Here is a 26,012-nt window from a genome sequence, read left to right as displayed (position 1 = left end):
GGTCTTAGTTTGAAGTATAAAACAGTTCATTATATCATTTTGTTTACCTAACCTATTTTATTTCAGAGTGAATCACTGTACCAACTGCTTGTTATGGTGTACAAAACAGAAGCTATCTTGAATCTGCTAGTTCCGATGTTGCAGCATGAGACTTATCCAGTCTTGCTGTCCGTTATCAACCTACTATACTCAGTAAGTCTTATATTTTGTTCATCATATCGATATTAACTGTAATTTAAAGACTTGCTAATTCTAATTATCTGTGTACTACCATGCGTACAATTTGGATTACAAATCAACCTTTATTAAACAATCCTCACCATCAGACGCTGAAGCAGAACACTCCAGAATCACAGTCGAAGTTGGAGTCCCGCCTCCCCGCTCTGTGTGCAGCAGTGTGCCCACAGTGCTCGCACGTGGAGACAAATGTCAGGAAACAAAGCATCTTCTGCCTGGTGGAGTTACTCCTCATATTCGGGACTGAAAGGGTGGACACCATGTTGGACTCCCTAACTGTCAGCCAGGTGGGTCACGCCTTCTTTTTAGCGAAACAATATGGAAATGATTGCTTTTTTAACTGTCTCGACTCCATTGCTTTGATTGAATAAATATTGACTGTACTGTTGGTGATATTCCGCAGTGTTCTTCCTACAACACCCTTTCTTTTCACTAATAAGATTTTCATGGAGACAACCAAACATAGTTTGGGGATGTAGCAAAACCTAAAATCCCGTATTAGTCCCTATCCCGTCCCTTACTAAACCCTTGTCCCTCCTCCCAGAAAAAGCTGGTGTACCTGTACTACAACCGGCATCAGCGTAACGTACGGTGAAATCCCACACTCCGACATTTTCGTCACCCGATCTAACACGAAGTTAGAGACCGGACGAGCAATAAGTAAATTTATATCACGACAATCAACGCCGTGTATGTGTGCTGAGCAGAGATTATGATATAATTCAGAACGGAGAAACTGTGGTTAATGGAAAGCTGGTTTTGTGGTTCGAATTGATTGAGACAGTCTAGGATCGGACGAATCTGATACGATGACTCTGGTGGTTTGCTTGTTTTTATTAGTATCGTGGTAAGAATACTGGCGATACGACTTCCTTCTTGAATTGGTTAATTTGGAAACTTAAACGTCTTCTACTCTGAGAACAACTGAATAAGTTCAGTTACCTCGATTTTGTTAGAGCCTGAAAGTGCATCAGCAACGAATGCTTGGTAAAGGCCGATATGACCTGAACTTTTCGGTATTTTGCTTTAGTTCGGATTATAATTTCCGATACGCTGAACCTGCTGCGTTGCTATTATTGATATTAATATGGGCATGTTTTTTCGCAGAATTATGTTTATCTTCATAAACTTGTAGCGATAGTGCTTGGGTATTGAATTATAGAATACATGCACCCAAAATTGTTAATAAAGCCAAACATCGATTTTGTTAACGCAAGTTATTTACACTAATCATAATAATATGTACATTTCTATTATTCCTGCATATGTTATTTACTGTAGTTAAAGCGAAACAGTACCATCGTTAATAGTATTGAAGGGTAGAATTAGTTCGTGCGATTCATAATTGTTTAAATGTTAGATTTCATGTAAATTGGCCCCCTTTACTCGGGTAAAGATAGAACTAGCAGTTATTGATGTGTGTTAATCAGCAAAAGAAATAATTTGTAAATCTTTGAAACTTATCATTTTTACTTTTTTCCCGTTATGAGCGATCTCCGAACAACATCAACACCTTTGACCGGGGTTTGAAAATTCAATCATTATTTATGAAATGTAACATCATGTTTACACACAGTTTTATATTTGAAGGAATAATTGCTTTTATTTTCGTCCAAATGTTCACATACCAGCTTCAAGGTCTGTGACTAGGTTTCTGTATCCTGTTAAGTGTTACTGTTAATCATAATGTTGCTCCAACCAGAGCGTTCTAAAACACTCAAACTTCGACCTATTTTTGAACACTGATTCCTAATCACTCCACATGACATAGGCTATGGTTAAAATGCTTATCTAGCGAGTTAATATTTTAAACATCAGGGCCATCTAGAGAACGCGTTTAGGGGGCGTTTTTGATACACTATATTTCACTCTGATAGTGATAAAATTTAGAAATTTATCAAATATCCGGCTATAATAGTAAGTAGTTTAGAAGGTGCTTGGCCGGATATCATAACAATGATTTCGGCTCATCATGATAGCATGATCAGGGTAGCATGAAACGTAGAGAAAAGTGTCTAGGAAAAAAGTCAAGGGGGGGTCAGGCCATGATTACGTAATATTGCTGTCAGGAGGGGGGTTGGGTCTTGATTACGAAAGGGGGGAGGGGGTAAAAATTGCTCAAATATTGATTACGTAATATGTGAACGACCCCTTGTCATACGTTGTATGACCCGCCGCGCACGGGTGCGCGGCTCCCCCTATATCGTCAGGACCTAGTGAAACGACCGTGGGGGTCACGACGTGATACAACTTATTGATAGACGGACGTTACTGATCGTCTTAATTTCTTCGAATTCGAAGCTTTCTTCTCGATGGCCATTGTTAATCATTAATGGTCTGGCCCGGCGTGCGCTACTTCGTAGCACTTGTCATCGGGCCAACATTTCAAAAAGAATGCGGCGCGCGCTACTTCGAAGAAATTTAGACGAGTAACATCCGTCAAAGTGCAAAGTAACATTTAACGGGTGATACTCGTAAAATATCTGTTCCATATATTGGACCGTCGACGAGTCCAACTCGGCGCGCGTCCTGGTAGGTTGTAAACCTACAAAGTAACATCCGTCACGTGATGGGTTGACATGATCGTCAATAAATGATCAAGCACGCTTACTACTACTAGTTTATTGAATTGCTTTCTTTCTTCTTATTTTAGTCTACCTAGCTTTCTAGTCTATTGCTTGTAGGTTTATACAATCTACCAGGACGCGCGCCGAGTTGGACTCGTCGACGGTCCTGTAGGTTTACAACCTACCAGGACGCGCGCCGAGTTGGAACAGATATTTTACGAGTAACACCTGTTAAGTCTATTGCTCGCTTTTCCCACGTCACACGTATGCTGATGCAGGACCTGGAAAATAGCGCCGCGCATGCTTTCGCCATGAGCAGCCATTTGCCTAAAATTTGGTACCACTACCAGGTGACTTTACTCAATGAGATCTTTCCTGTTTCCAATGATGTATAATATGTCGGGGTTTTAGACATAAAATATTCACCCGCAAGTTGATGCTCTTTTGGAGGACTTCGCCGCTTCGACGCGCCGCGCAAACTAGCATTCTTGCTCTGCTTCGCAGAGCAACGATCTCGACGGATTGACATCGTCAATCAAATGCTCTTAGTCTTAGTACATACACAATAAATTGCTCTATAACCAGAGCCCTCTCGCTTGCAGTAGCGCGCGACCGCCGAAGGCGGCAAAGTATATTATACTTGTGAAACAAGCGCGTCACGCAGTACGCGTATACACATGGCTATGTGAACACAATAATTGTAGCGCGATGCACTACTGGGTCGCGCCGCGCATCAAATAATTCTTCTCGGTAGATCGGCGAGATGCACCACTGTGCCTCACCGAGCTGCGAAGGATTGACATCGTGAATCAAACACAATAAGTATAAGAACAAGCACGCCTGGTAACACCGAGCTGCGAAGGAAATTGTTGTAGCGCGATGCACTACTGGGTCGCGCGCGCATCAAATAATGCTTCTCGCAACCACATCTTCGGTAGATCGGCGAGATGCACCACTGTGCCTCACCGAGCTGCGAAGGATTGACATCGTGAATCAAAGGAAATTGCAGATCGTAAATCAATTCACAATTGATACTTACTGGGCCGCGCTCAGCCTGTCATTCCGCCTAATCTCTATTCGGTTAATGAATGTTAATGAACATAATAGCCTGGGGTCCTCAGGTAACCCCTGTATCGTCAGGACGATACAGTGAAGCGACCGTGCGCGTGGGGGTCGCAACGTGATACAAAATAGTAGTGAGTAGTTATATATGCAATACGGACATTGGACATGTCACTGCACACTGGTCACGTGATCGGAGCATTTGTTATCACTGGCACTAATAACTCGCGTCACAGTCAGCACTCAAAATACGTTACAGTTTGGAGGACTTCGCCGCTTCGACGCGCCGCGCAAACTATTATTCTTCATTCTTACTTTGTACTTCGCATCAAGATCGTTACTCTGTTAATTCGCAGAGCAACGATCTGGAAGGGTTGACATCGTCAATCAAGTCACACAGTCAGCACTCAAAGATACGTCAATTTAGGGAGATGTCACGGGAGCCTCATTTCAGAGATATAATTAGAATATAGAGGTGTATAATTAGTATATAATATGTATATTCATATAATATAATATGTATATTCATATAACCAGTAAAATTGGAAAGTGATTATGCAAGCTTGGCAATAGGCCAACTAGGTCTACAGTCTAGACTCTTCACAGTTTACAACTGTGGGAGGCATGGAGTTGAAGCTAATTTCTCATAACTTACAAAGGTCTCCTCCCGGTATATTCATATAATCACCGACAAGTGACAACTATTTCACTTTGAAGGCCGCGTGCCAAGATACAGAATTTGACTCCTATTTCAGAGGTAAGGTTGGCCAAGGATCTGCGCTTTGTAGGTCAAGTATTAAGACCTTGGGATTTTGCCCAAAGTATACCATATTATTTTGTAACTTACAGTTGAAGTCGATTGAAGCGAATACAAAATTGCATTTTCAGGCATTACAATAATGATCATTTTTACAACAGAATATTCTGTATTTACCCCGACGGATATGCCGCATGAGAGAGCCGTTTTTCTAATCCTGCCACTACTGAGACGCCCAAATTTGATCCTTAAATGGAGCTAACATCTTTATTCTTTATCATACGAATGCGATGTGATTCATTCTTACCTTTTGAGTAAAAGTTTATAAACCTTAAACATAAATGTCAAGTGTCAACCTAACCTACGATCATCTGAGAAGTATGGTGACGCCTAAATACGAAAGAAACACACTGATCATTTCCGGTATATCGACGAACTGGTCATAAATTATCAAAAAAATTACCGATATGACATAATATACAGTCAATTTGACATGGATATATAAATAAGATTGTAACGTACAAATTTATGTTAAATTAATCCATGGTCCAAATTAAATATGATATTTGACATAAACAAGTGTTTTCATTGCAACCAAAAATTTGAAGAAATAGAAAAAAACCAGCTCTAAATCATCCATAATTAGACGTTGGTAAAACAAACAAAATACCAGTCATACTGACCATACCTGGTCATACTGGTATATTATATATCAGTTAAAGGTAAGAGAAAACATACGAATTAAAAAACTCGATATCCATTGGCAACTTCAGCTTTAAAGAGCATCTCATACCACGGTGTCTCAAGACAATCAATAATCTCAATACTGTTCTGTCAAAGTAACTTCATAAAACGAAATTCTTTGTATTTGTAACACTCTGTAAAAATCCTCAAGCCCTTGGAGGAAGTTAGAAAACAACTTTGATTGAGCACCCGAAATATCACCATCACAACAGTCAATATGAGTACAAATCTCGCATTCTGCTAAGACAGTATCATCATCTTAAGGAAATCAGTCCAGTCGACGCTGCGGGAGGTAGCTTTGATGCCCTCCCAGACTCTGTTTATCAGGTACCATCTCATGTTGCTGTTAGCACCCATCACAAGTTCCCTCATCTCTTCGTTATTCCCCTCTGCTGCATCGTTATACTGGTTTGCTGCGGAGATACGTTGTTAAGAATAGAAATTTATGGAAAATTTATAACTTCTTTCCCAAGATCGCTAATTTAGACGACAATGATCGGAATGTTGATAAACTATCATCTGAATTTAAGCCCACCTCTTTGAACGAGAAGGTCTATAATTTTCTGTATTTCTGGATCCTCTGTGTGGTTTTCTTCGGCAAAAGCCACGTCGGGGATCTCTTCCTTCTTTACCTGCGAGAAATTCATATCACCTTGCGAATAGTGATACCGACAAAAGATAAACCAAGAAATTACTACTATACTGATTTTAATGTCGAAGACAAGGAGTTATATAGTTATATAGCCACTAATTATTTAAATTTGTTGCTTGAATTCACTCAATTGTTATAGAGCCAATAAAAATCATTAAATATCGTTTGAAATGAAATCGTTACCTTAAGAAAAGGAGGTTTGGAGCTGAAGGCAATGTGAGATTCACACTTTTTGGAGGGTAGAATATGGGCTGGATCGGTGCACTTCACAAAGTGTTCTGCTAGTTGGGGAATATCCTCAGTGCTGTAATTCTCAAAATCTTTCAGTTCAAAGTGACATTTTGAGATTGTGTGGTTCTTAGAACCAAGACGCCGTCTCATAGAGACTTGATTTCTCTTGTCTCGATTGAGACTTGTAGATTTCTGGACCGGTTTGCCCGGAGATTTGGGAGGAATGTTCGAGATAAGCGTCTCATCTGTGTGGCGGTCATCAAGTATTTTGTCGTCCACTATCCGTCTTATTCTCTTGCTAAGTCGTCGAACTAGGTTACTCCTGACGAAAATCATCATTTAAATAACCATTACGAAATACCGGACGGCTACTTTGTAGATCATATTTCATAATATCCTATTTGAAATTGAATGTGTTAATATAGCATACTAATCAACGAATGATGTCATACTCATAAACGCACTTTTCCTCAAATAATAAATAATACACGATTATGTCAGGGTGACATAATGAATGACCACTGACCGCCCTAGAGGAAGCTAGAACATGTACAATTTATTGTGGTTACATGAGGGACTGTTTTCAATTATTACGTCAGCAAACTTTTGTCAATTTTAGACCCCCTCCCCTCCGTCAGCAATCGTCCGCTTTTCCAAACCCCCTTTCCCTTAAAAGCTGCTGAAGTAATATGGAAACAGACCATCATCGCTACCGGATTGATATTAAAGAAAGACTGGCTGGTTGATATAAAAGATCATTATGTTTAATTGTAAGCTCGAATACCTCGCCAAAATTCACGCGGAAATCGAATTTTCTGGAGGATCGACAAAAACAACAGAATTAGCGCCGGCGAGTTGATTATTTATTGACTTACTTGCGACGCTCGATGGATTTCTCTGATTTAGGAAGGGAGCTGTCACCGGTGGGAGGATCAGAAGTCGTCACAGTTTTCTCCAGGGACCTCTCTTTTGGCTTTGCTGTCATTGTTACAATTGCTAATGATAAGTAACTACGTTAGAAGAAACAAATGAATTATAGTTATACAACTAATAGTGAAACTAACTAATAGTGAAACTAACTAATAGTGAAACTAACTAATAGTGAAACTAACTGAAATGTGTGGACAAGCTTATGCGGGTGAAGAGTATCCCATCGCTATTAGAAGGAAAATATCAAACGTTCTGCCACTTAGGATAATAACTTAGTTTATGACTGATGACAGCGCTATTACAGAAATTAACGTTTTTAAATTCTCCAAGACTTGGCAGCTTTACAGGGGAAACAAGTGCTAATGTGACATCAGATAACGTATATATACAGATCATCGGAGATTAAAACTTATCAACACACGTGTGATCTAGAATGCTCAGTAACAAAAAGTTACGAATTGGACAGACGATAAAATAACGGAAAAGTTCTCGAACCTATCATAATTCCGTACCGATACTAAACAAAGCCCTTACCACATCAGCTAATTACCTAACAGGTAACTTGAACATTATACATGTATATGTGACCTATACTTTGTTTTATTCATAGCTTTGGTTATTATGTTATTAAGTAACTTCTCTGATATTATTAGTGTTATTATCTTCACTATCTAAACTGCAAAGTCATGAAAAGTTGACGAATTTGAAACGTTCCTAGCGTGGTTACTAAGCACCACTCATCTAACTACAAAACAAATAACTAGACTAGTTATGCTTTTAATTAGTGCTATTCATCGGTATTATTACAATTTCAAATTAATTCATCCCATAGCACGGGCACGATAAACTGTCTGCTAAAAGCTCGAAATTGCAATAGAAATTAGAATTACACGAAAAGCTCGAAACTTAGAGGCCAGCTTTTCACGTTGTGTTAATACTTTCACTTGTTCAGCTGCCAAGTCATGAAAAGCTGTCAAATTTGAAACGTCCCTAATACGATTAATAAGTATTAAGCAATATATCTCAGTAGTTCAACTTTTAGACCTACAAACATGCTATTTCCAGTTCCGGCATACTGCAGAAGTTATGCACACGATGGCTCAAGTTCACACGTTAAATTAACTCGGCTATTATCTCAACAACACAGTGTAGAGTTGTAGACGTACAGCTCGCAAGAAAAGGAGACAAAATCTGATAAATATAATTGTTGTGGATGTGCAACAAATTGAGGTCAATTTAACTTCGTTTGTTTGCTAAACCGAAAATCACATACTATACAGGCCACATATAATTAAAAGGAAGACGAACGACTTTCACTCAAATTAGCAGTCATATTGAATGTTGATCCTACAGCTAGCAAATAGAAAGAAGTTCTTAGGCAGAAATTAGTCGAGAATTATCGACAGCTGCCCAGTTCGTTAGTAAGTAGAGGGAGTGGTGGGTAGACGCCGCCAGCTAGACTGAGAAAATATGTTTAATAATAATTGTTAACTACCCGCACGTATACAATACTGCAAAAACTTTTATTTACAATGCAACACTGCTACTGAGCCATTATGCTAAGTGATAGGTGACAGGGCAGATTCTTTTATAGCAACATGACGAAACAGAAAGCAAAACTACTTTCAACGGGTTTGATACAATCACATGATTGCCTGCTAGATGAAATCATCGTCACATGACAGAGAAATGAAGGTCAGGTGCCACAAACTAAGATAAGAGAAGGAGGGATATGATGAATAATGTTATGCGAGTGAGGATGTCCCCAGGTGGGTGCAGCTGCGTCGGGAACAATGCTGCATCATGTTACGAGTAAGTAGGCTCGGAACGTTAATGTTGTTAGATGAGGTAATATCACAACAAAACTATGACCTTATGAGGTCAAAAGAAGGGGCAGTTGGGAATTGGAGGGTGATAGTAAGTCGATCATTGGTGCATAACACAGCTGGTTCGTAGATTACACGGCCAACAGGCTAAAAATAGGGACACCTCAACTAAGTGCTCTTAAGGCAGAATGCCAGGCGGAAGGATCTTATAGAAAATACCAATCATAGTTTCTCCTTTATCATTGCATTTGTGAGAGAGAAATTAAGACTGCCACATTGAAACAACAAAGGAGCAAGAATTCCGTTAAATGAGCGAGGGTATCGCCGCCCTAGTACACACATATCTGAGTGAGAGAGATGACCTCACCCCTTGCTCTCTGTAGACAAGAGAAGAAATGTAGCTACACACACAGGCTGTATTATAGGAGAGGAGTGAGGCACGTAATGACAGTAATTATATACGTACTGGATGAGCCAGTGGTAGGAGAGATAGAGCGGGTAATGGTCAGCAAGTTGGCACGAGCTCAACAGATTCATTACAGAGCTTTACTTGCTAACCAGGACCGGAGTCAACTCGGACAAACGTAAGGGAAGAAAAAACAATAGAAGAAAGTGAGGGCGGTGCTATTTTTATATTGATGCGTCTTAGTGACGGTGAGGAAGGGGCTTGTCATTATGAGTCCTGGGAACTACATATAAGGAGGTGTGAAGATGACAGAGATAACTGATTGAATCAGAGACGGAGATTGCCGCTCGGAACTGGGAGTAGGCTGTCATTGGTTGAAATTTGGATTTGAATTTGAGCTCGGTAAAATTATCTAGCGCTTGCATATCCTGTGCAAGATGCATATAAATATAATGACCTCATAAAATTGAATTATTACAACTGGTAATACTAGACCAAGATAATTTTCGTGCGGTAGAAGCAGTGAAACTCACGCGTTGTAATATGGTGCAACGTACATTGCAGATAATAAATAGAAATTGCAATTGTTACCATAGAAACAGAGTTTATATCAATTAAGAGTATCTATTTACAGGGTTTCTGGGGCACATGCCATATTCTACCAACAAACAACTCAATTCCTTAAATTCGATTTACGGTACTAAACCAACATGGATTAACTCAAGCTGAAATCTGGATGCCAGATTCTAGAATTTAGTCGGAGCTGATAACTGATCAAGATCGTCCGCTAATATAATCCATTGAACAAATTTAGGGGACTGATAAATTACTATGGTGGACGGTCCTTTACATTAACCGGGCATGTGGGAGTTTAAAGTGCACAAAATCAGCTGACACAAACACATCATGACAAAAAATCGAGGTTGTGCGGAGCCTGTTCAGCGTGTCCCCTATCCGAGTGTATAACCAGCTCGGGGCTCCAAGCAAACTCGGGGTTAGTTCGGAAAGTAAAATTGTGGCAGCCCACTTGGATCTCGGCTCCGTTGGGCAACTGACAGGGTCCCTCCCACCCATGTACGGGGACCTTGGGAGAGCAGATACACCGGGTGACGGAGTGGGGGGTGGAGCTGCAACCGTAAAACAGGGAGTTAACAACCGTACCGTACTCGGAGTAGTTCAGAAGTTCGTGGATACCGGTAACCTTGTCGAACAGGATACAGCAGTGACGGAGAGAGACTGCGTTACACACGTCCGGCTCCAGTTTCAGATCCGCACGGTGACCTGGAAACATAACAATTAATGTACTGATACGTCATGAGGGGTTGGGTCTCATACAATAATATAACAATGGAGTGCAACACTTGAGCAATGTAGCTTGAGCAGATTCAATTCTACGTGATATTTGGTTATGGAGGTATATACTGTAGAGTACGTAAATTGGAATTTAGGAGAAATCACGTACTAATTCCACGAGGAGCCATCAGCCATGTGGTATATACTATGGAAAATCACATACCTATTCCGATAACGAAGGAGTTCTTCTTGATCGAGTATTTTGTGTCCCCTTGTATGAGGAAGGAGTGTGCCACCACGTGCGAGAGCGGCAAACAGTTCTCTGAAACTATAACACCACCCATTAATAAAGTGTTAAAATGTTGTTGGTGTATTTGCAGATTGTGTATATAAGCAGACTTTTTATGGAATCAGAATGACACCAAATCAGGCACGAAAGTATTGAATACATACACAGTTCAGTACACTCAGTATGTGACTGAATGAATACCTCATCCGAATGAGTGGTTAAAACAAGCATCGTGGGGGAGATATATATTAGCCCTATTAGCGAGCTATATCGAGCTGTATATACCGTACCAAGAAGCGCATTGGCTCCCCAATTTTCATGGTATAGGTCACTTATCATTGTCTAAACACCCACGTAGATGATTTTAGAATACCCAGTTAAAATATCAAAGGAAGTTTAGCAAACCTTTATGGGGAGTAGAAGGAGTCGGAGGCTGAGGGATGGAAAATTGCGAGGGAGGTGGAGGGAGCAGTGAGGGGTCTTTCGACACGATTCCCCCATTTGGTATCCCTGACCCAACTGACAAAGCGTGGTTCTGTTCGAGAAATTGAGCCGCTAATTTTCTTATTGCATTCTCTGGCATACTGTCTAGCAATTTGTCTGAAAACACAGATAGTGAGGTGAAGAAATTTAACTTCATTATAATTCAAGGAACTAGTCACGAGCCAAATAAAGAAAAACATGGCAACTTATTCCAAAAAATTTCTATATGTTTTCAATCGTAAAATGAATTCTGAATTTTCACTTGAAGTATATTATCTTACTTATATCCGGGGCTTTGAGACCATTATCTCGCTTCGGAACATCCAATCTTCCACCGTCCTCCTTTTTAACAGGTCTCATTGGCTTTTTCTTAGCACTGTTGGTAGGAAGCAGCCCAGAACTCTCACCATGATAATGCTTGCACTGTTTGGCGGCGTGCTTGCACCCGTTTAATGTACAGAAACTAGACACCCTAGCCGGACTGCTCTCAGACTTAACCATGTTATCAGAAACTTTAGCCGCACTCAGTTCCTTTAGAGATTTCGGGCTTTTGGTGGAGACGTTGCTGCGACAGAAAACCAGTCCTATCTTGTAATACTGTTCCACCGCACCCGGTATCTGGAATAAATTGTTGACGGTAAGTTTCGACAAGGAAACATTTACAAGGAGTCAACACCCGGGCCTGAACAAAGCAATGTAATTACATTAAAACATACACTTCCAATATGCACAAAAAGTATTTTTTGGTAAAATCGAGAAGAGGTCCTAATCAGTAAAGTCTAAGCTAAGGCGGGTTTGGTGATATAGTAGTACAACGGCTTGTAAAATGTAACATTTTTGGAATATTTGGGCATGATCATTCCAGCATCACGAGAGATAGATTAGGTTAAGCGTGTAAAAGTGTGATCAAAATGGTCTTTACCGTGGTCATTCTCTGAACTGTTTCTATCGAATTTTGACACTTTTTAGCTCTCTTCAGAAACTTGGTGCGGACAGCATGTTCGTTAACAGGCTCCAGGGCACTTTCGTGAGCCAGTATTCTGGTACTCAATCGTAGAGAGTGGAACTCTAAAAGAATAGCGGTAATCAGTGATCAAGTTGAGTGATAACACGTTATTATACACATAGACAGGAATAAGCGTGTTCCCATAATAACATGTCATGCAGATTGCAGACTGGATAAAGTTATATGGCTTCGTTCTTCAAACGAGCTGTAATAAAAAGTTACAAAGCAATGTTAAACGCACTAGGAATGCTGTATTGCGGGTGTAAGGGACACATCCACATTCCGGTGGGACGGAATGGCAGGGGCGGATATATGCAGTCGAGGTGAAACGCCAGGGGGCAGTAACAGCAGAAAATCAAGGGTCTATGTCCTCGATCGCTCTTATCACATTTGAAACACACTGGAGTTGCCGTGAAATTCTGAAGATCGTATGGATAGGAGGAATTGAATTTTCTTTTGCTTTGTTCCGCGGAAACGGGGTTCAAGTGACGGCGTTTCCGTGATTGCAGCTCTGAAATAACATTATTTATTGGGAGTTCAATTAAAAATTGGATCTCTAAGAACAGATTCTAAGAAGAATCATATTCTTGAGTTATCATTAGAAACGGTATAACTAAAATCGGAGTACGGGTCCAAAAATCGTTCCAAAAGTTTCAAGCAGCAAAATTTAACTAATTGAATTAAGTTGAAGTCGCAAGGATTCTCACCGGAACCGGGAAGATCTGAAGTGGGTAGTAACTCCTCTGGTAGTTCGTAAGGAGTTGGAACAGGGCCAATGTCGAACACTGCATTCGTCAAATATTTGTTAGAAGGATTCTGAAAAGACCGACATTAGGAGAAGGCTAGTTGTCAGCTACGGTAAGCAACATGGCTAAGCTGGAATGTAAGACTCACCCAACGCCGTGTGTGTGTAAGAGCGCTTGATCCAAAATTATTTGCACAATTTAGAAAGCGCGCGTAAAGGCGCGCATATCCACTACGTGACATTGCTACTCTCTAATCACATCGAAGGGCAAATTTAGCTGACAATTTTGGCTTTAATTCGGCGGCAAAATGTAAACATACCTTTTCGTCGGCTAGTGGTGATCCAAATTGGCTCATTATCTCAAAATAAACTGTCAAATCTATCGATCAAGTCTTACAGGAGAAACCATCTGGACGTATAAAATAATGGAGAATGATTTTCAATGATGTGAGGATTGGAAATTGCTCTGCTACCCGCATACGCATGTACAGACCCAAATGGCCGATAAATTAGGTTGAACATAAATCACGCTTGTGGTCCACGTCTAAGAAGTTTAGAAATATAACAAAATAGAGAAGAAGTATGTGTTCACTGTGCATGTGTCACGAGTCTAAATGTTCTCTACAAAATTAACTGCAAACAACGCCCACCTCACACGTCGTCTAGGCAACCAGATGTTAGAGCAGAAATACTCAGTCTCCAAGACACAGAACAACCTTGCTACACAGCAGCTGTGTTTCAGACAAGCTCCTTTTAACACACTAGCAGGTGTACACTCCCTTGCTGGGATAAGTGGAACACGTACACACAATTCCCGCATAATTACTCAGCGTGTAATATATTATATCGGTACACCCACAAACACAAACATTAAACATGAGGGAAGGATATTTGGGGTACATGCACTGTTCCACCAAGAACAGGTCCAAGAAGACTGATTAAAATATTAGATTACGGTTACCTAGCAATACGCATACACGCATGTGGGCGTGCTGCATTTATCTGATTAGAGGCAAGGAGAAGAATATGATCGCACCCACACACACTGGCCGTGCTATTATGAGATAGCAGACTCCTAATTTACACGCAAATATCAGAGCCACACACGGGTCATTACAGGAACATTAGCCGATACATGTATAATAGTCTGTACACAGTACACAGCATGCTATATACAACAACGTCACACTTATACACTCTCGCATAGCTTAGAATTTTCTCGACCTCAGGTATTCTCTTGGTGTGTGTGTATGCAAAAATATTCGCGTGATTTGGCTTTCAGAATACTGTGGATATGTGCCCATAATATATCCACGGAAATATTATACAGAATACCTTTTAACCTCCTACCTACATACATTCTCTGTACACAATTTAACAGGATTTAAGTTTCACGACGACACTGCATGATGTATATTACATGAGGCAGGAGAGATTATGGGTGATGTAGAACAGTTTCACGGTGTGAAGGGCCACGTATCAGGTTACCCCACCCAATAGACTTTTAGGGGATAATCTAATGAGAAAGGCGAGCAGCCCGGCCGTGGATAAAGAAGGTCGAAAAATTCAATTTGTGCACAGCCCACACACACAGCCGGGGGGGGGGGGGGGGCAGGGGGAGATCGCATCACCTTTTTTTTGAAGGTACCGCTCCCAACGGTCAAAGTGTAAAATTATTATATACAATACAATTTGAAAATATAAAGATAATATCAACACATATTACTAGTCCATCCTGGTATGAGGTTGATGTCGCTGTTCGTGTCGTCGCACCATTGGACTGCTCTTCCTCTGTGTCCTCGGATGGCGGCGAGGGTTGTGCGGAGGATTGAGAAGCGGAGTTTTCGGCGTATGTGAGAAATCGTATCACTATAGGGTGTTCCCCTTTTGTTTGATATGAGTGTTGCGATTCTCTTATGGAAAGCTTCAGCCTCTTTCCCCATGCTTCCGCTAGTGGAGAAAACGAGGGGTGTAAATGTGCTTTTCTCCACTTCCAGGACCCGGCTGTTATATGTTCGTTTCTTTTCAGCCTCGTGTTTCTGAAACACTTTGTCAATGGGCCCACTGTTGCTTTTATTCCCGTCATGAAAGACTCGAACGTCGAAAAACGTCTTGTCCACGGTGTTCCAGACCCCCCTTGCCGTGATGTCCAGCCTTGCATCTGGTCGGGTGTTAGTCGTCTTGAGTTTGAAGGTTTCTCCTGTTAGAGGTAGCAATTTTGGTTCTGTCCGAACGTCTTTGCATACCTCTTCCAGGAGACTGGCTTCTAGGTCGCGGATCTGGTTGTGCCGCATATCCCTGTAACCTCCCATAGCACAGGATAGTGCATGGTCTATGGTGTTCGCTTTAGAGCATGCACATATCTGCGGTCTGTCTCTGATTGGGTGTTTATATCTCATCAGGACGGCGTCGGAAAATTCCTGCTTTGATAACGTATAGTGGAATTCCTCCAGCGGTAAAGCGGTAAGCCATGACGATGCTCCTTTCTGGCAGAGAATGTCCAGGTTTCTGCTGATGTCGTCAGTACATTTTGCTTTAATAGAGGCCAACTTGTACTTATTGTAGAGGGTTTTCTCACTAGAAATGCCATTTTTCGCATGTTTGATCGCATCACCTCCCCCCGTGAGAGAAAAAATATTCCCATTGAAATTAGAAACTGTTCATAACAAGGTCTAAATTCTCAAGAAAGAAGCTATATTTGATCTTGTGGCAAAAAAAGGGAGGTGTTGGCGGTCGCTAATTCACTTGCGAGTGTAAAAGCGCTCAGGACGTGTGTGGACACTCAGTTACACGCTAATAAGGAACTGCACTTGTTACACACAATTATATAACCGTCATAATATCACACAGAACACTTATACACGCCCACCATGCCAGAGTGTATATTACCATGGCAATTTCCTACACACACACACACACACACACACACACACACACACACAAGTACACATGGTGTTTTCCTGCCACGTGGGGTATGATGTACAGTGTACACGCCTCAACAGCAGCTGTCTGACTTATGTGTACACTTGTGATGGGGAGGCAGCACTAGCTGTGGGGCACACATTCTTCTCAGGTGTGTGTGTCTACTAACATACTGTCCTACTGTTCACATTAACAACTATATAATTCCCTGTTGTATATAATGCTAAAGACACAACATGTTATTAAAACAGTGTATATAATGTACTACCGCCGATATGCGGGGGGTAGTAGTGCACAGTAATTGTAGTTCAAATGTACTCACGACGACTGAGATGGGTTGGGGAGGGGTGCAGCTGTTACATAACCATTCCTCTGACGGCAAGTTGTTCGGATCCAGTGGGGGTTCGCTGAAAAACAACAACCATGGTTGGATATCTCACAAATACAGCAATCCTCGAGAACTTTATATTTAAAACAAGGTATTTCTATAATATACATGGTCCGGTCCTTTTAACAAATGGAGACCGCGCTATTTAGCTCATGAATTATACCTTTTAAAAAGAACATGAGGCCGGCAAGGGAACATTATAACTCCTAGTGAGAGATATTGAAACTTACCAGCAGTGGTAATGGTAGGCAGCAGGACACTTCTCGCAGCATATTAGCCCTCCACCCTCGCTGCAGTAGCTGCAGAAGTCGTTGTTGGGTTTCACACCTTTAGTCTTACCAATCCTCTCGTGCTCCTGGTAGCTGAGAGATACGCTCCCAGGCGGTGCTATCAACTTTGCTATGTGCTGAGGTAGATAAGGGTGTTAGATTTGCTATGTGCGGAGGTAGATCAGGGTGTTAGATTTGCTATGTGTTGAGGTAGATCAGGGTGTTCAACAACACATTTTAGGCATCAATTGGGATAACTCATAAAATATATGATAATAAGGATGGATATAACAATAACTGAATTGAAAGACTCAAAATCACATCCAATTACCTCGGTGAGACCGTCCCCATTTTCATAAGAAATGTTTTCCAGGGAAGATAAATTCTTTTCTTTTTTAGACATCCTACGGCAAGATACGATTGAAACTGATGAATAAATGAGTTATAAATGATGATCTGCAATTTGAATTACTAAAAGATATACTAAAAGATACATTTTACATACTCCCAAACAACCTAGTTAAACTCTTGAACCTGAAGATGTTAATTAAGTGCAAGAGCAGGACGAGTTAAGTGCTGAGACGTACCATCCTTATTCCTTGGGGAGTGGCGTGGGGACACATAACATAATTTCAAGTTTGCAATACCAATCAGTACACTCCAATAAAACTCACAATTTTGAATTATTCACGATCTACGATTTGATGTCAATGAACAAAATAACAATACAACAATACCAATTTAATACCATCAATCTCAATCTGAGTTGCTGAATAATAGCACAGTGGTTATCTACATTATAAAGCAATAACAAATCAGTTCTAAATTTAACACTATAAAACAGTATTTTAGGAAATTTACTCCAAACTTATCATCATAACACTATGATGATATCATAATACAGTGTTTAAGATTTAACAATTTGAAAATAATTTACTAACGCAAAAATCTGCGCTTCCTGAAGAAGTAGGAAAGAAATACTCGATTATACAATTATATAAATTGTATAAGTTTTAATTAGATATGCTACCAATAAAATGGTGACTTTAAGTCGGTACGAGCCAATTCAAGTTGTTTATGAGGTACTGTAAAAGCAGCTGCTCGACTAGATTTTATACTTCAGTAATCCTTACAAACCGAGAATTGGAAATTAGATTGTTGATACACGAATTTTTCTAATACCGTTCTAAAATCAAACATAAACATTAGCTCTTTTTTGAAAATATTCGCCCTCTTGATCTGAGTGGGTCGATCTGTCGATCAAGAGTGAAGATTTCTAATATACTGAGGACGAAATGAGAGTATATTTATTTATTATATGTACTTATTGTACATGTACATTGTACATGTACCTGGTATATTTTGTTGTATAGTGGAGACTTTCATTTCGTCCTCAATAAAAATTAACTGACAATAATGTTAATACGGTGAATACGATAATAAATCAAACTATTATAAATCACACTAAAAATTGTTTTAGAAAAAAGTTATTTCAAATCAAAAAAAAATTATTGTTACAAAAGACTAAAAATTCAGCTGTCGTTTAAAACTCTGAAAATTAATTTAATCGACGATTGAATCAACAGATCGTTATTTTAAAATCAAACTATGAAATAATAAAAACTAACGATAAACAAACGCACACCAGTATAATCAATGTATCTGTAACTACAAAAATAATTCGAACAGTTCTCTCACAGTTCTGACTAGGCAAACATATAATTCTCACAATCAAAGTTAAGAGTGTGCCACCAGAAGCTGATGAGGTTGGTGGGCCAGAAGGTCCAGTTGATGCCCTTAGAGTTTCTGTACCAGCCTGTACAGAATTTGTCCCCTTCAAATACCTTGTTTTTCATCTCGTTTGCTGACCAATCTTGGTAGGAATCCATGGAACTTTCCTTTAGACACACACTTGCGGCTTTCCTGAGCAACAGTTCTTCAATCCCACATCTTATGTAGTTTATTTGACACTCCCCAATGAATATAACAGAGTTGTGGCCCAGCACAATGCCAGGACCGCCCATCATGAAGTAGTTTGGACAGAGATGGTGTGTCATTCCGTAAAATGCTCTTGGTGCATCAGAGTGGTCATCAGCAAGACTTTTTCCATCTACACCAGAAACTTCAAATGCATTAACACTCCCCAGCAAGTCAAAACCTGTGGCGTAGATGATCACGTCCAAGTCATGGGCTTTTTCGTCCATTGTTACAATTCCTCTTTTGTTAATCCCTTTGATTTTGTCAGTGACAAGATGCACATTTTCTTTGTTGAAAGCTTCTAGATACGAGTCAGAGGGTGTTATTCTTTTACATCCCATTGGAAAGTCAGGGGTCAGTTTCTTAGCGACATCAGGGTCTTTCACAGTGTTCTTTATATAGGTTCGCACTGAATGGTGGATGTAACTCTGCAGCTTTCCATGCAGCCACCCAATTATTGGCATATCTTTAGATGGTAACATGAGTAGCATGAAAAACCTTGACTCGTAAGTACAAAAGATTTTCCATCTGTAAAGTCTCTGCAGTCCAGGGATGTGTTTAAAGAGAAACTTTGCTGAATCCGAGTATTTAAAATTTAACCTAGGGCCAACCCATGAAGCAGTTCTCTGGAATACTGTGAGGTTTTCCACACCCATATCCGCAATCCTGGGAATAGCTTGAACTCCTGATGCTCCTGTACCAATTATACCAATCTTTTTACCAGCTAGACTTACATCATTCCTCCACTGGTTAGTATGAAAAGCGATTCCTTCAAAAAGCTCAGCTCCTGGAATCTTGGGAGTGTTCAATTTGTGTAAGAGTCCTGTACCAGCAATGATAGCATCAAACTGTAATACTCTTCCAGAACTCAATGTAACGACCCACTTTGACAGATTGTCTTTCCAAATGGTTTTAACAACAGCCTGTACCAAATGTTATCTTAGGTCGGATTGGTTCTGCTAGCTTGTTGACATATTCCAAGATTTCAGGCCCTTCACTGAAGCTCTCTGACCACATTGGGTTGAGAAATTGTGAATAGCTGTATAAATGTGACTGTACATCGCACCCAACACCAGGGTAAATGTTGTCATACCAAGTTCCTCCAACATCATCATTCTTCTCAAATATATCGTAACTGTAGTGTTAAAGTAATTAAAGTCTGAAAAGCACCAGAATTTAAAGACATGTCAATTGCTCAAAAAGCATTAGGGATCATTCACATATTAAATAAGCCAACCTGGTGTCAAGGGTTAAGAAAAGCTTACACTATGAGTAAAGTGGCTTATGGAAATAGTAGGGCCTGAAATGTGGGATCAAAATGTATGAATGATCCCATACAGTACATTTCATTTCTGAAACCGCTAAGTTAAGTTGCTATTTTGGTGCACATAAAAGATAACTATCAGTATGGCTGCAGTATGGCTTTAAATGTAATTTTTGTTTTATTGAAAGAAAAACTCACTCTATTCCCATATCGTTAAGAGTATATCCTACTCCAATTCCACTTAAGCCAGCTCCAATGACACACACTTTGAATTTACGATCTTCAGCAGCCTATGATATGGATTCATTTGCTAAATATCTAATTCCATCTTTATCCAGGATAATAGCTGGATGATCATAATGAAAATTTCAATCGTGTCTTGCTATACTATGTGGTTTGATAATCTGATAAAATTCTTTACTAACCTGTTTCACTGCTCTCTTCCTATTTTCTGCTTTCATCTTTCTGCACAAGTGTAAGAATACAACTAGCACAACCCCATATAACAAAGTGCTGAGAAATTCCATCCTGGGGTCTACGATGGGTTTTTTAACTACCAGGGACACTACAATCTAATACGATAAAATGTATTCTAATCTTAGGGGACCTTGGCCTTCTTCGTTGATGAAGTTAAGGGACAAATGAGCAGAATAGGCACCATTTTCATCATTTTTAGGGGTCAAAATCAAAAAATCAATAATGATACCATACTCCATTGAGCTGAAATGTCAGGTTATTGTTTATTATAACCTGTTAGACAATTATTAGCAAGTTCTATTGTCTATATACTAATGTTCTAAATATCAGATAGTGTAAACACAAATCTTTCTCAAAAAAAGAATCATGGGAGTTGTGTTCCATACCTCACTAGCAGTATAACTATGGTTAACACAGCCGCTTTTTAAGTCCTGATTTAAGTTGCCGTCTTAATTTGTTTCCGTCCTAATTTGTTTCACTAAATTTGTTTCACTGTATTGATAATAGCACACAGATAAGCGAAGTTTCTGACCTGTTGTACTTAACTGTGAGACCTTCCACGTTCATGTCCACGGTGTTGTCTGTAGAATACGGCCTGTGCGATGCACTTTTACTGACAGCCATGCTCTGTGTTTCACCCGCATGGGCACTTAGTTCAAGTTAAACTTCGTTTAACTTGATACCTGTCACCATGGACTATGAATGTTTCTAGACACTATCCTTTTGATATTGAGATATTGGTATCTCAGATCACGTGTACATCGTTCCTTTTCTATGACACAGTAATTTATTGACACTCACAGCTATAATTTTAATCATTGAATCAGTATTTTTATCTGTGCTCTGCGTAATGCATCACATGAATCAGTTTTTAATCTATTAACTTATTACACATTTGTGCTCTGCTTTAGCATCACTTGACTATTTAAAAAAATTGTTTGTTCAGGACATGACCTTATAGTCAGCCAATTGGCCATTGCTAAAATTGAATGTAATTTATTCAATATTTTATTATCTACACTATATTAGCATAGAAAGTCAGTGGTTTCCTGCAACCCAACCTAAGAGTTGTCTAATATTTCCATGATATCAGCGTAGTCAGTAGTAAAGTCATGTTTCTCTTCTAACCCAGGAGATGCAAGCTGTAATAAAGCCCCCTTACTTATAGCCTTGTCCAGTTCCATAAAGTAGGCAAAGAAATTGAAACAAAATTTGAAGACCGGAGGACCCTACGTATCACCTTGTCCAGTAGCCGAGTTGACATCAAACCAATCCGTTGATGCATTTCATTGAATCAAAAGCAGCTAATAAATCTACGAAATTGGTATACAGAGGAATATTATTTTCAATACATTGATGCATTATACGATGGAGTGAATACATTTTTCTATATAGTAGGAGCTGTTACGGGGATTTTCGGCTCGATACACCAGGGTCATCAGACATGTCTTAAAAGACGCATTTTTGGCCCTTGAATCGATTGGTGATAGTGGGAAGTGTTGAAAATGGGGTTAACCTGGTTTTATTGAAAAAAAACCGATTTTTGGCCCTAAAAATGGTCATTTTTTGAGGTTTTTCAGGATTATCGATAGGTTAATTTCAAGGAAAAGCTTAGATATTTCGGTTTCTGATACATTTCAATATGCCGCATTAGCTAATATTAAGTTTATAAGCGCACATAAGAGTTAACCTGGTCAAAATTTAAAAAAACCTTCCAAAAAAAATGTTTTTTTGCGCGCAAATTTTTTTTGGCTCTTTATACATCCACAATGAAATATTTTTGCCCAATAAGTGTTAAAATACTGTCCAATAATACTATTTGATAGTTTTGTAATGCAAAAATAGTTTTAAGAGCGAAAGAAAAAATATATATATTTCGCGGATCTGAGCACTTTGAAAATTTATGAAAGAAATCGAGCGCTACTGTAAAATTTTCATTAATACTTACCTGAACGTCATATCAGTTTTTGTACGGTTAGTGAATTGTTCCTTTCTCAAGTTCTTGTCTTCTCTGGTTTAATGTCGTTTAATTGGATATAATATTGATTAATACAGTACAGTTGAGTGTTGTATATTAGTAGAGTGCCATTTCTATATATGACAAAATACGCGTACACTCATATCATTAGTAGAGGCTCTTACGGGCATTGTCTGCATGATACGCTAGGGACCCCAGATACACCTTACTTTGTAGCGCGATGCGTTACTGTGCCGCGCCGCGCACTTAATAAGGCTTCTCACAGCGATCGGCGAGATGCGCTACTGTGCCGCGCCGAGCTGCCATGAATTGACATCGTCAATTAACACCTTACTAGACGTATTTTTGACCGTAGAATCGATTAAAAGTGGTTTCAAGATGATTGGACTGAGTTAGCGCGGTCAAAATCGTAAAAAACCGATTTTTGGGCCAAAAAAAAGGCCAAAAAACCATGTTTTTTGATATTTTGAGCAAGTTAATTTTGTTGGCATGTCGGTAAAATTTGCACAAATATAGCTAAAAGACAGCCGCACAAGATGGTATAAAAATAAAACAAATCCCTCTATCTTATGTTTTAGCACAGGTAAAAATCCAAAAAAGTGGTAAAAATTTTGACTTTTTTGCTTGAAGTTTGAATAATTTTTTGCAGTTGTATTAAATCAACCCAAAAATAGTCACATCGTGTTTGCCTAAATTTTTCCTTTCTGAGAAGTACCCACTTCATATACTTTATCGAAGTTTGAATATTGTCACTCCGCAAGCGTTTTTGCCAAATTTTAGACGCGCACTACGCGCAAAAGCATTTAGTTGTTATCAATTGGCACCCGCGCGTTCATCATAAATTTCAAACAGCTATAACTCAGCGAGATTATTTCCGTTCTAGCTCATATTTTCACACCAAATAGAAAATAATGTGATCTTATTGCTGACAAAATATGAATATGATTACTCTATTTGCCTTAGAGTAATAGACTGTCAAAGTTTAAAACGCGCATTGGTATAGCACGTGACTAATAAAGCCAAATTTATACTTCTTAACATATTATCGATCCTTAGACATCATACTATTGTGTCTAATTAGCGGTTAGGTCTCTAAACTCGTAGCAGAATACACGTATTTTTGCCCGTAAGAGTTTCTACTAATACAGCGATTCTGTTAAAAACCGCCTTGGTTCTCCCGAAGAAATTTCTCCATGCCATTATTACTTAGTCTTCGCAGTTGGAGAACGCTATGTCGATATCGTTGTAGAGCTACGATATGAAAGTTCACCTAACCATGTGCTTTCGCAACACTGCAGGCGCGCTTGTTTGAGGCGGGCGCGCGCTACTGCAAGCGTAAGGGCTCTGGATAGAGCAAATATGAAAGGGTTGGCAACGTCATGCAATCAATCTTCACGGGAGAATCATTAATTGTAAAAGCATTGTAGACCTCAATGTTATACCTTAAATTGTAAATAATACAAACATAATTAGATTGTGGGAGTTTTGCACGTTTCAAGTATAAAGTATGAAGTTTGCGTGCATAAAATGTATCAATAATGGTGATTTTAGGATTGAAATGTTCATAACTTTTATGTCAATTGTATTAACATTATCGTAATTGGCTCGCCGTCTATAAAAGCTTTTAGTCCTAAATTTATAATATTTGAAGTTCAAAGTTTTTTTAAATTCCAAAATTCATATAATTCATATATTCTTTTGATACATCACATGTGATGCAAATGCTTATAAACAATAAATTACATCCTAAGCTTATTTTTTATTTTTTGTATGACGTTGTATGACCCGCCGCGCACGAGTGCGCGGCTCCCCCTGTATCGTTGAAACTCTACAGGGTGAAACGATAGTGGGGGTCACGACGTGATACAATGCGTGACCGGTGACGTGCTAATTGTTTCAAAAGTCACGAGTAGAATAAACTTCTTGTGTCACCTTGTCATTGTCATACGTTGTATGACCCGCCGCGCACGAGTGCGCGGCTCCCCTGTATCGTTTAAACTCTACAGTGAAGCGACAGTGGGGGTCATCACGTGATACAAAGAAAAGTGAGCCATAAGCCAGCAAATCAATCATGATTTGGTAAATATTCATTACAACTCGAAGCAGTGTCTGCTTTCGCTTAATTGGTCGTCCAAACTCAATTAATTTTTGTGAAAAGGCTCTGAGGGTTATTGGTTTTGCATTATGCTCATGTAAGTTTTTAACCGAACCTACCAAGACGCGCGCAGGTTTGGACTCATCAACTGTTTAATATTTTATGGTCTAATATTTCGTCGGTCTAATATTTGGAACAAGTATTTTACTAGTAATAGTATCATCGGCTGTTAATATATACATAAGTTTATATATTAGTTTACCTGGGGACCTCAGGCTATCATGTTTAATGATTCGGCGGAATGACAGGCTGAGTGCGGCTCAGTAAATATTAATATATAATGGGTTATGCAATGTAAATTTTCTGAGCCGCGCATCAAACAATTCTTCACGTTCTGCGTTTGTAGCACACAGCAGTTCTAAAAAGATTGGCATCGTATGAAAGTAACATAATTTTTGATTTGATTTATTTTGTACGCTGATTATGAATTACCCAAATGACATCAAATAAAAATGCTTCATTTAATTCATTTTAATTCAATCAACAGTTAGTAATGTTTCATTCTATTGATAATAAAAATGGGCTCAGTGTGTTGACCGAGAAAACAACAAATTGTTGACCATACTCTTCTGATTTGGAACTGTTTAAAACAACAACATAGAATCAAATTTCAACACCTTTCCTGCACCCATGCTTAGTCAATATGTTCAATCTTACTGATAGTCGAAAGTTTTGAATTGCTCTGGTTGATCCTAGACTGATTTTCGAGAATTTGAAAGAAATCTTTCTCATCGGTCGTCAAATTTCTTCAGCAGCATAGTTGATGTACACCCATGTGTGAATTAAGGGGGGGGGGGGGGGGTGTCACGTCCGTCTATGTCCGCTTGTCTCATAGAATCCAAAAAGGACAGGACATAGGCGGACATAGACGGACATAGGCGGACATAGGCGGACATAGGCGGACATAGGCGGACATTAATGGACACCTAAATTGCTAAATAAAATGTTCAATTTTTGCTGTTATAGGGGGGATCATGTTTTTTGTCCGTTCGGTACCCTGTATTTTCAAAACGGACAAAAAATAGAGCGGACAAAAACGGAAAAAAATGGACAAAAATGGAAATAACATTTAGATGCTTCCTCCTCCTACTCTTCCTCCTCCTCCCCCTGGGTCTTCCTGATCTTCCTCAGTCCTCTTCCTCCTCCCCTCCTCAGTCCTCCTCCTACTCCTCCTCCTCGTCCTCAGTCCTCCTCATCAGTCCTCAACAGTCCTCCTCCTCCCCAGTCCTCCTCCTCCTCCTGAGTCCTCCTCCTGGGTCCTCCTCCTCCTCTTCATCCTCCTCCTCTTCCTCCTCAGTTCTCCTCAGTCCTCCTCATCCTTCTCCTCAGTCCTCCATCCTCCTCCTCAGTCCTC

General features: G+C 39.6%; 4 protein-coding genes across 53 annotated transcripts in view; 1 reads left to right on the top strand and 3 right to left on the bottom strand.

The window, feature by feature from the left end:
• The window catches only part of LOC134811536 (CLIP-associating protein 1-A-like), a 35,871-nt gene extending 34,038 nt beyond the window's left edge, over positions 1–1,833 (top strand). For all 50 annotated transcript variants that reach the window (XM_063818461.1, XM_063818458.1, XM_063818456.1 and 47 more), the window contains 3 exons: positions 67–192; positions 327–524; positions 782–1,833. In XM_063818461.1, coding sequence (XP_063674531.1) covers positions 67–192; positions 327–524; positions 782–832 — 375 coding nt within the window. In that variant the 3' untranslated portion in view covers positions 833–1,833. The remainder of the gene's footprint in view (positions 1–66; positions 193–326; positions 525–781) is intronic.
• Positions 1,834–5,041: 3,208 nt separating this feature from the next.
• LOC134811662 (uncharacterized) overlaps positions 5,042–26,012 on the bottom strand; it is a 24,003-nt gene continuing 3,032 nt past the window's right edge. Inside the window, exons 2-5 of the mRNA XM_063818688.1 lie at positions 7,126–7,248; positions 6,203–6,572; positions 5,903–5,999; positions 5,042–5,780 (exon numbers count right to left, since the gene is read on the bottom strand). Of these exons, the coding sequence (XP_063674758.1) occupies positions 5,608–5,780; positions 5,903–5,999; positions 6,203–6,572; positions 7,126–7,235 (750 nt within the window). The 5' untranslated portion in view covers positions 7,236–7,248 and the 3' untranslated portion in view covers positions 5,042–5,607. The remainder of the gene's footprint in view (positions 5,781–5,902; positions 6,000–6,202; positions 6,573–7,125; positions 7,249–26,012) is intronic.
• LOC134811661 (PHD finger protein 12-like) lies at positions 9,949–17,210 on the bottom strand. Its single transcript, XM_063818687.1, has 10 exons — positions 17,139–17,210; positions 16,769–16,944; positions 16,473–16,557; positions 13,191–13,299; positions 12,725–12,994; positions 12,400–12,545; positions 11,759–12,095; positions 11,400–11,594; positions 10,929–11,033; positions 9,949–10,693 (listed from the first exon to the last, which is right to left on the bottom strand). The coding sequence occupies exons 1-10, from the start codon at positions 17,208–17,210 to the stop codon at positions 10,317–10,319; spliced, it is 1,872 nt and encodes a 623-aa protein (XP_063674757.1). The 3' UTR covers positions 9,949–10,316.
• On the bottom strand, positions 18,514–19,248 carry LOC134826761 (baeyer-Villiger monooxygenase-like). The gene has a single exon (XM_063839257.1). It carries the CDS (start codon positions 19,246–19,248, stop codon positions 18,514–18,516), a length of 735 nt encoding a protein of 244 aa, XP_063695327.1.

Source organism: Bolinopsis microptera, chromosome 2 (assembly GCF_026151205.1).
Source record: "Bolinopsis microptera isolate Bmic1 chromosome 2, MBARI_Bmic_1.0, whole genome shotgun sequence".
Lineage (NCBI taxonomy): Eukaryota > Metazoa > Ctenophora > Tentaculata > Lobata > Bolinopsidae > Bolinopsis > Bolinopsis microptera.
The sequence above is the reverse complement of the archived record's forward strand: the minus strand, read 5'-3'. Positions and strand labels throughout refer to the sequence as shown.

Bases quoted from the DNA above. Each gene is read 5' to 3' on its own strand.
- LOC134826761 (XM_063839257.1), bottom strand. From the start codon at position 19,248: ATGCCAATAATTGGGTGGCTGCATGGAAAGCTGCAGAGTTACATCCAC.
- LOC134811661 (XM_063818687.1), bottom strand. From the start codon at position 17,210: ATGTCTAAAAAAGAAAAGAATTTATCTTCCCTGGAAAACATTTCTTAT. The intron at 12,995-13,190 runs GTGAGAATCCTT...ATGTTATTTCAG, and splicing joins TTCAGATCTTCCCGGTTCCG to AGCTGCAATCACGGAAACGC. The intron at 11,595-11,758 runs GTAAGATAATAT...CTGTGTTTTCAG, and splicing joins TCTCAAAGCCCCGGATATAA to ACAAATTGCTAGACAGTATG.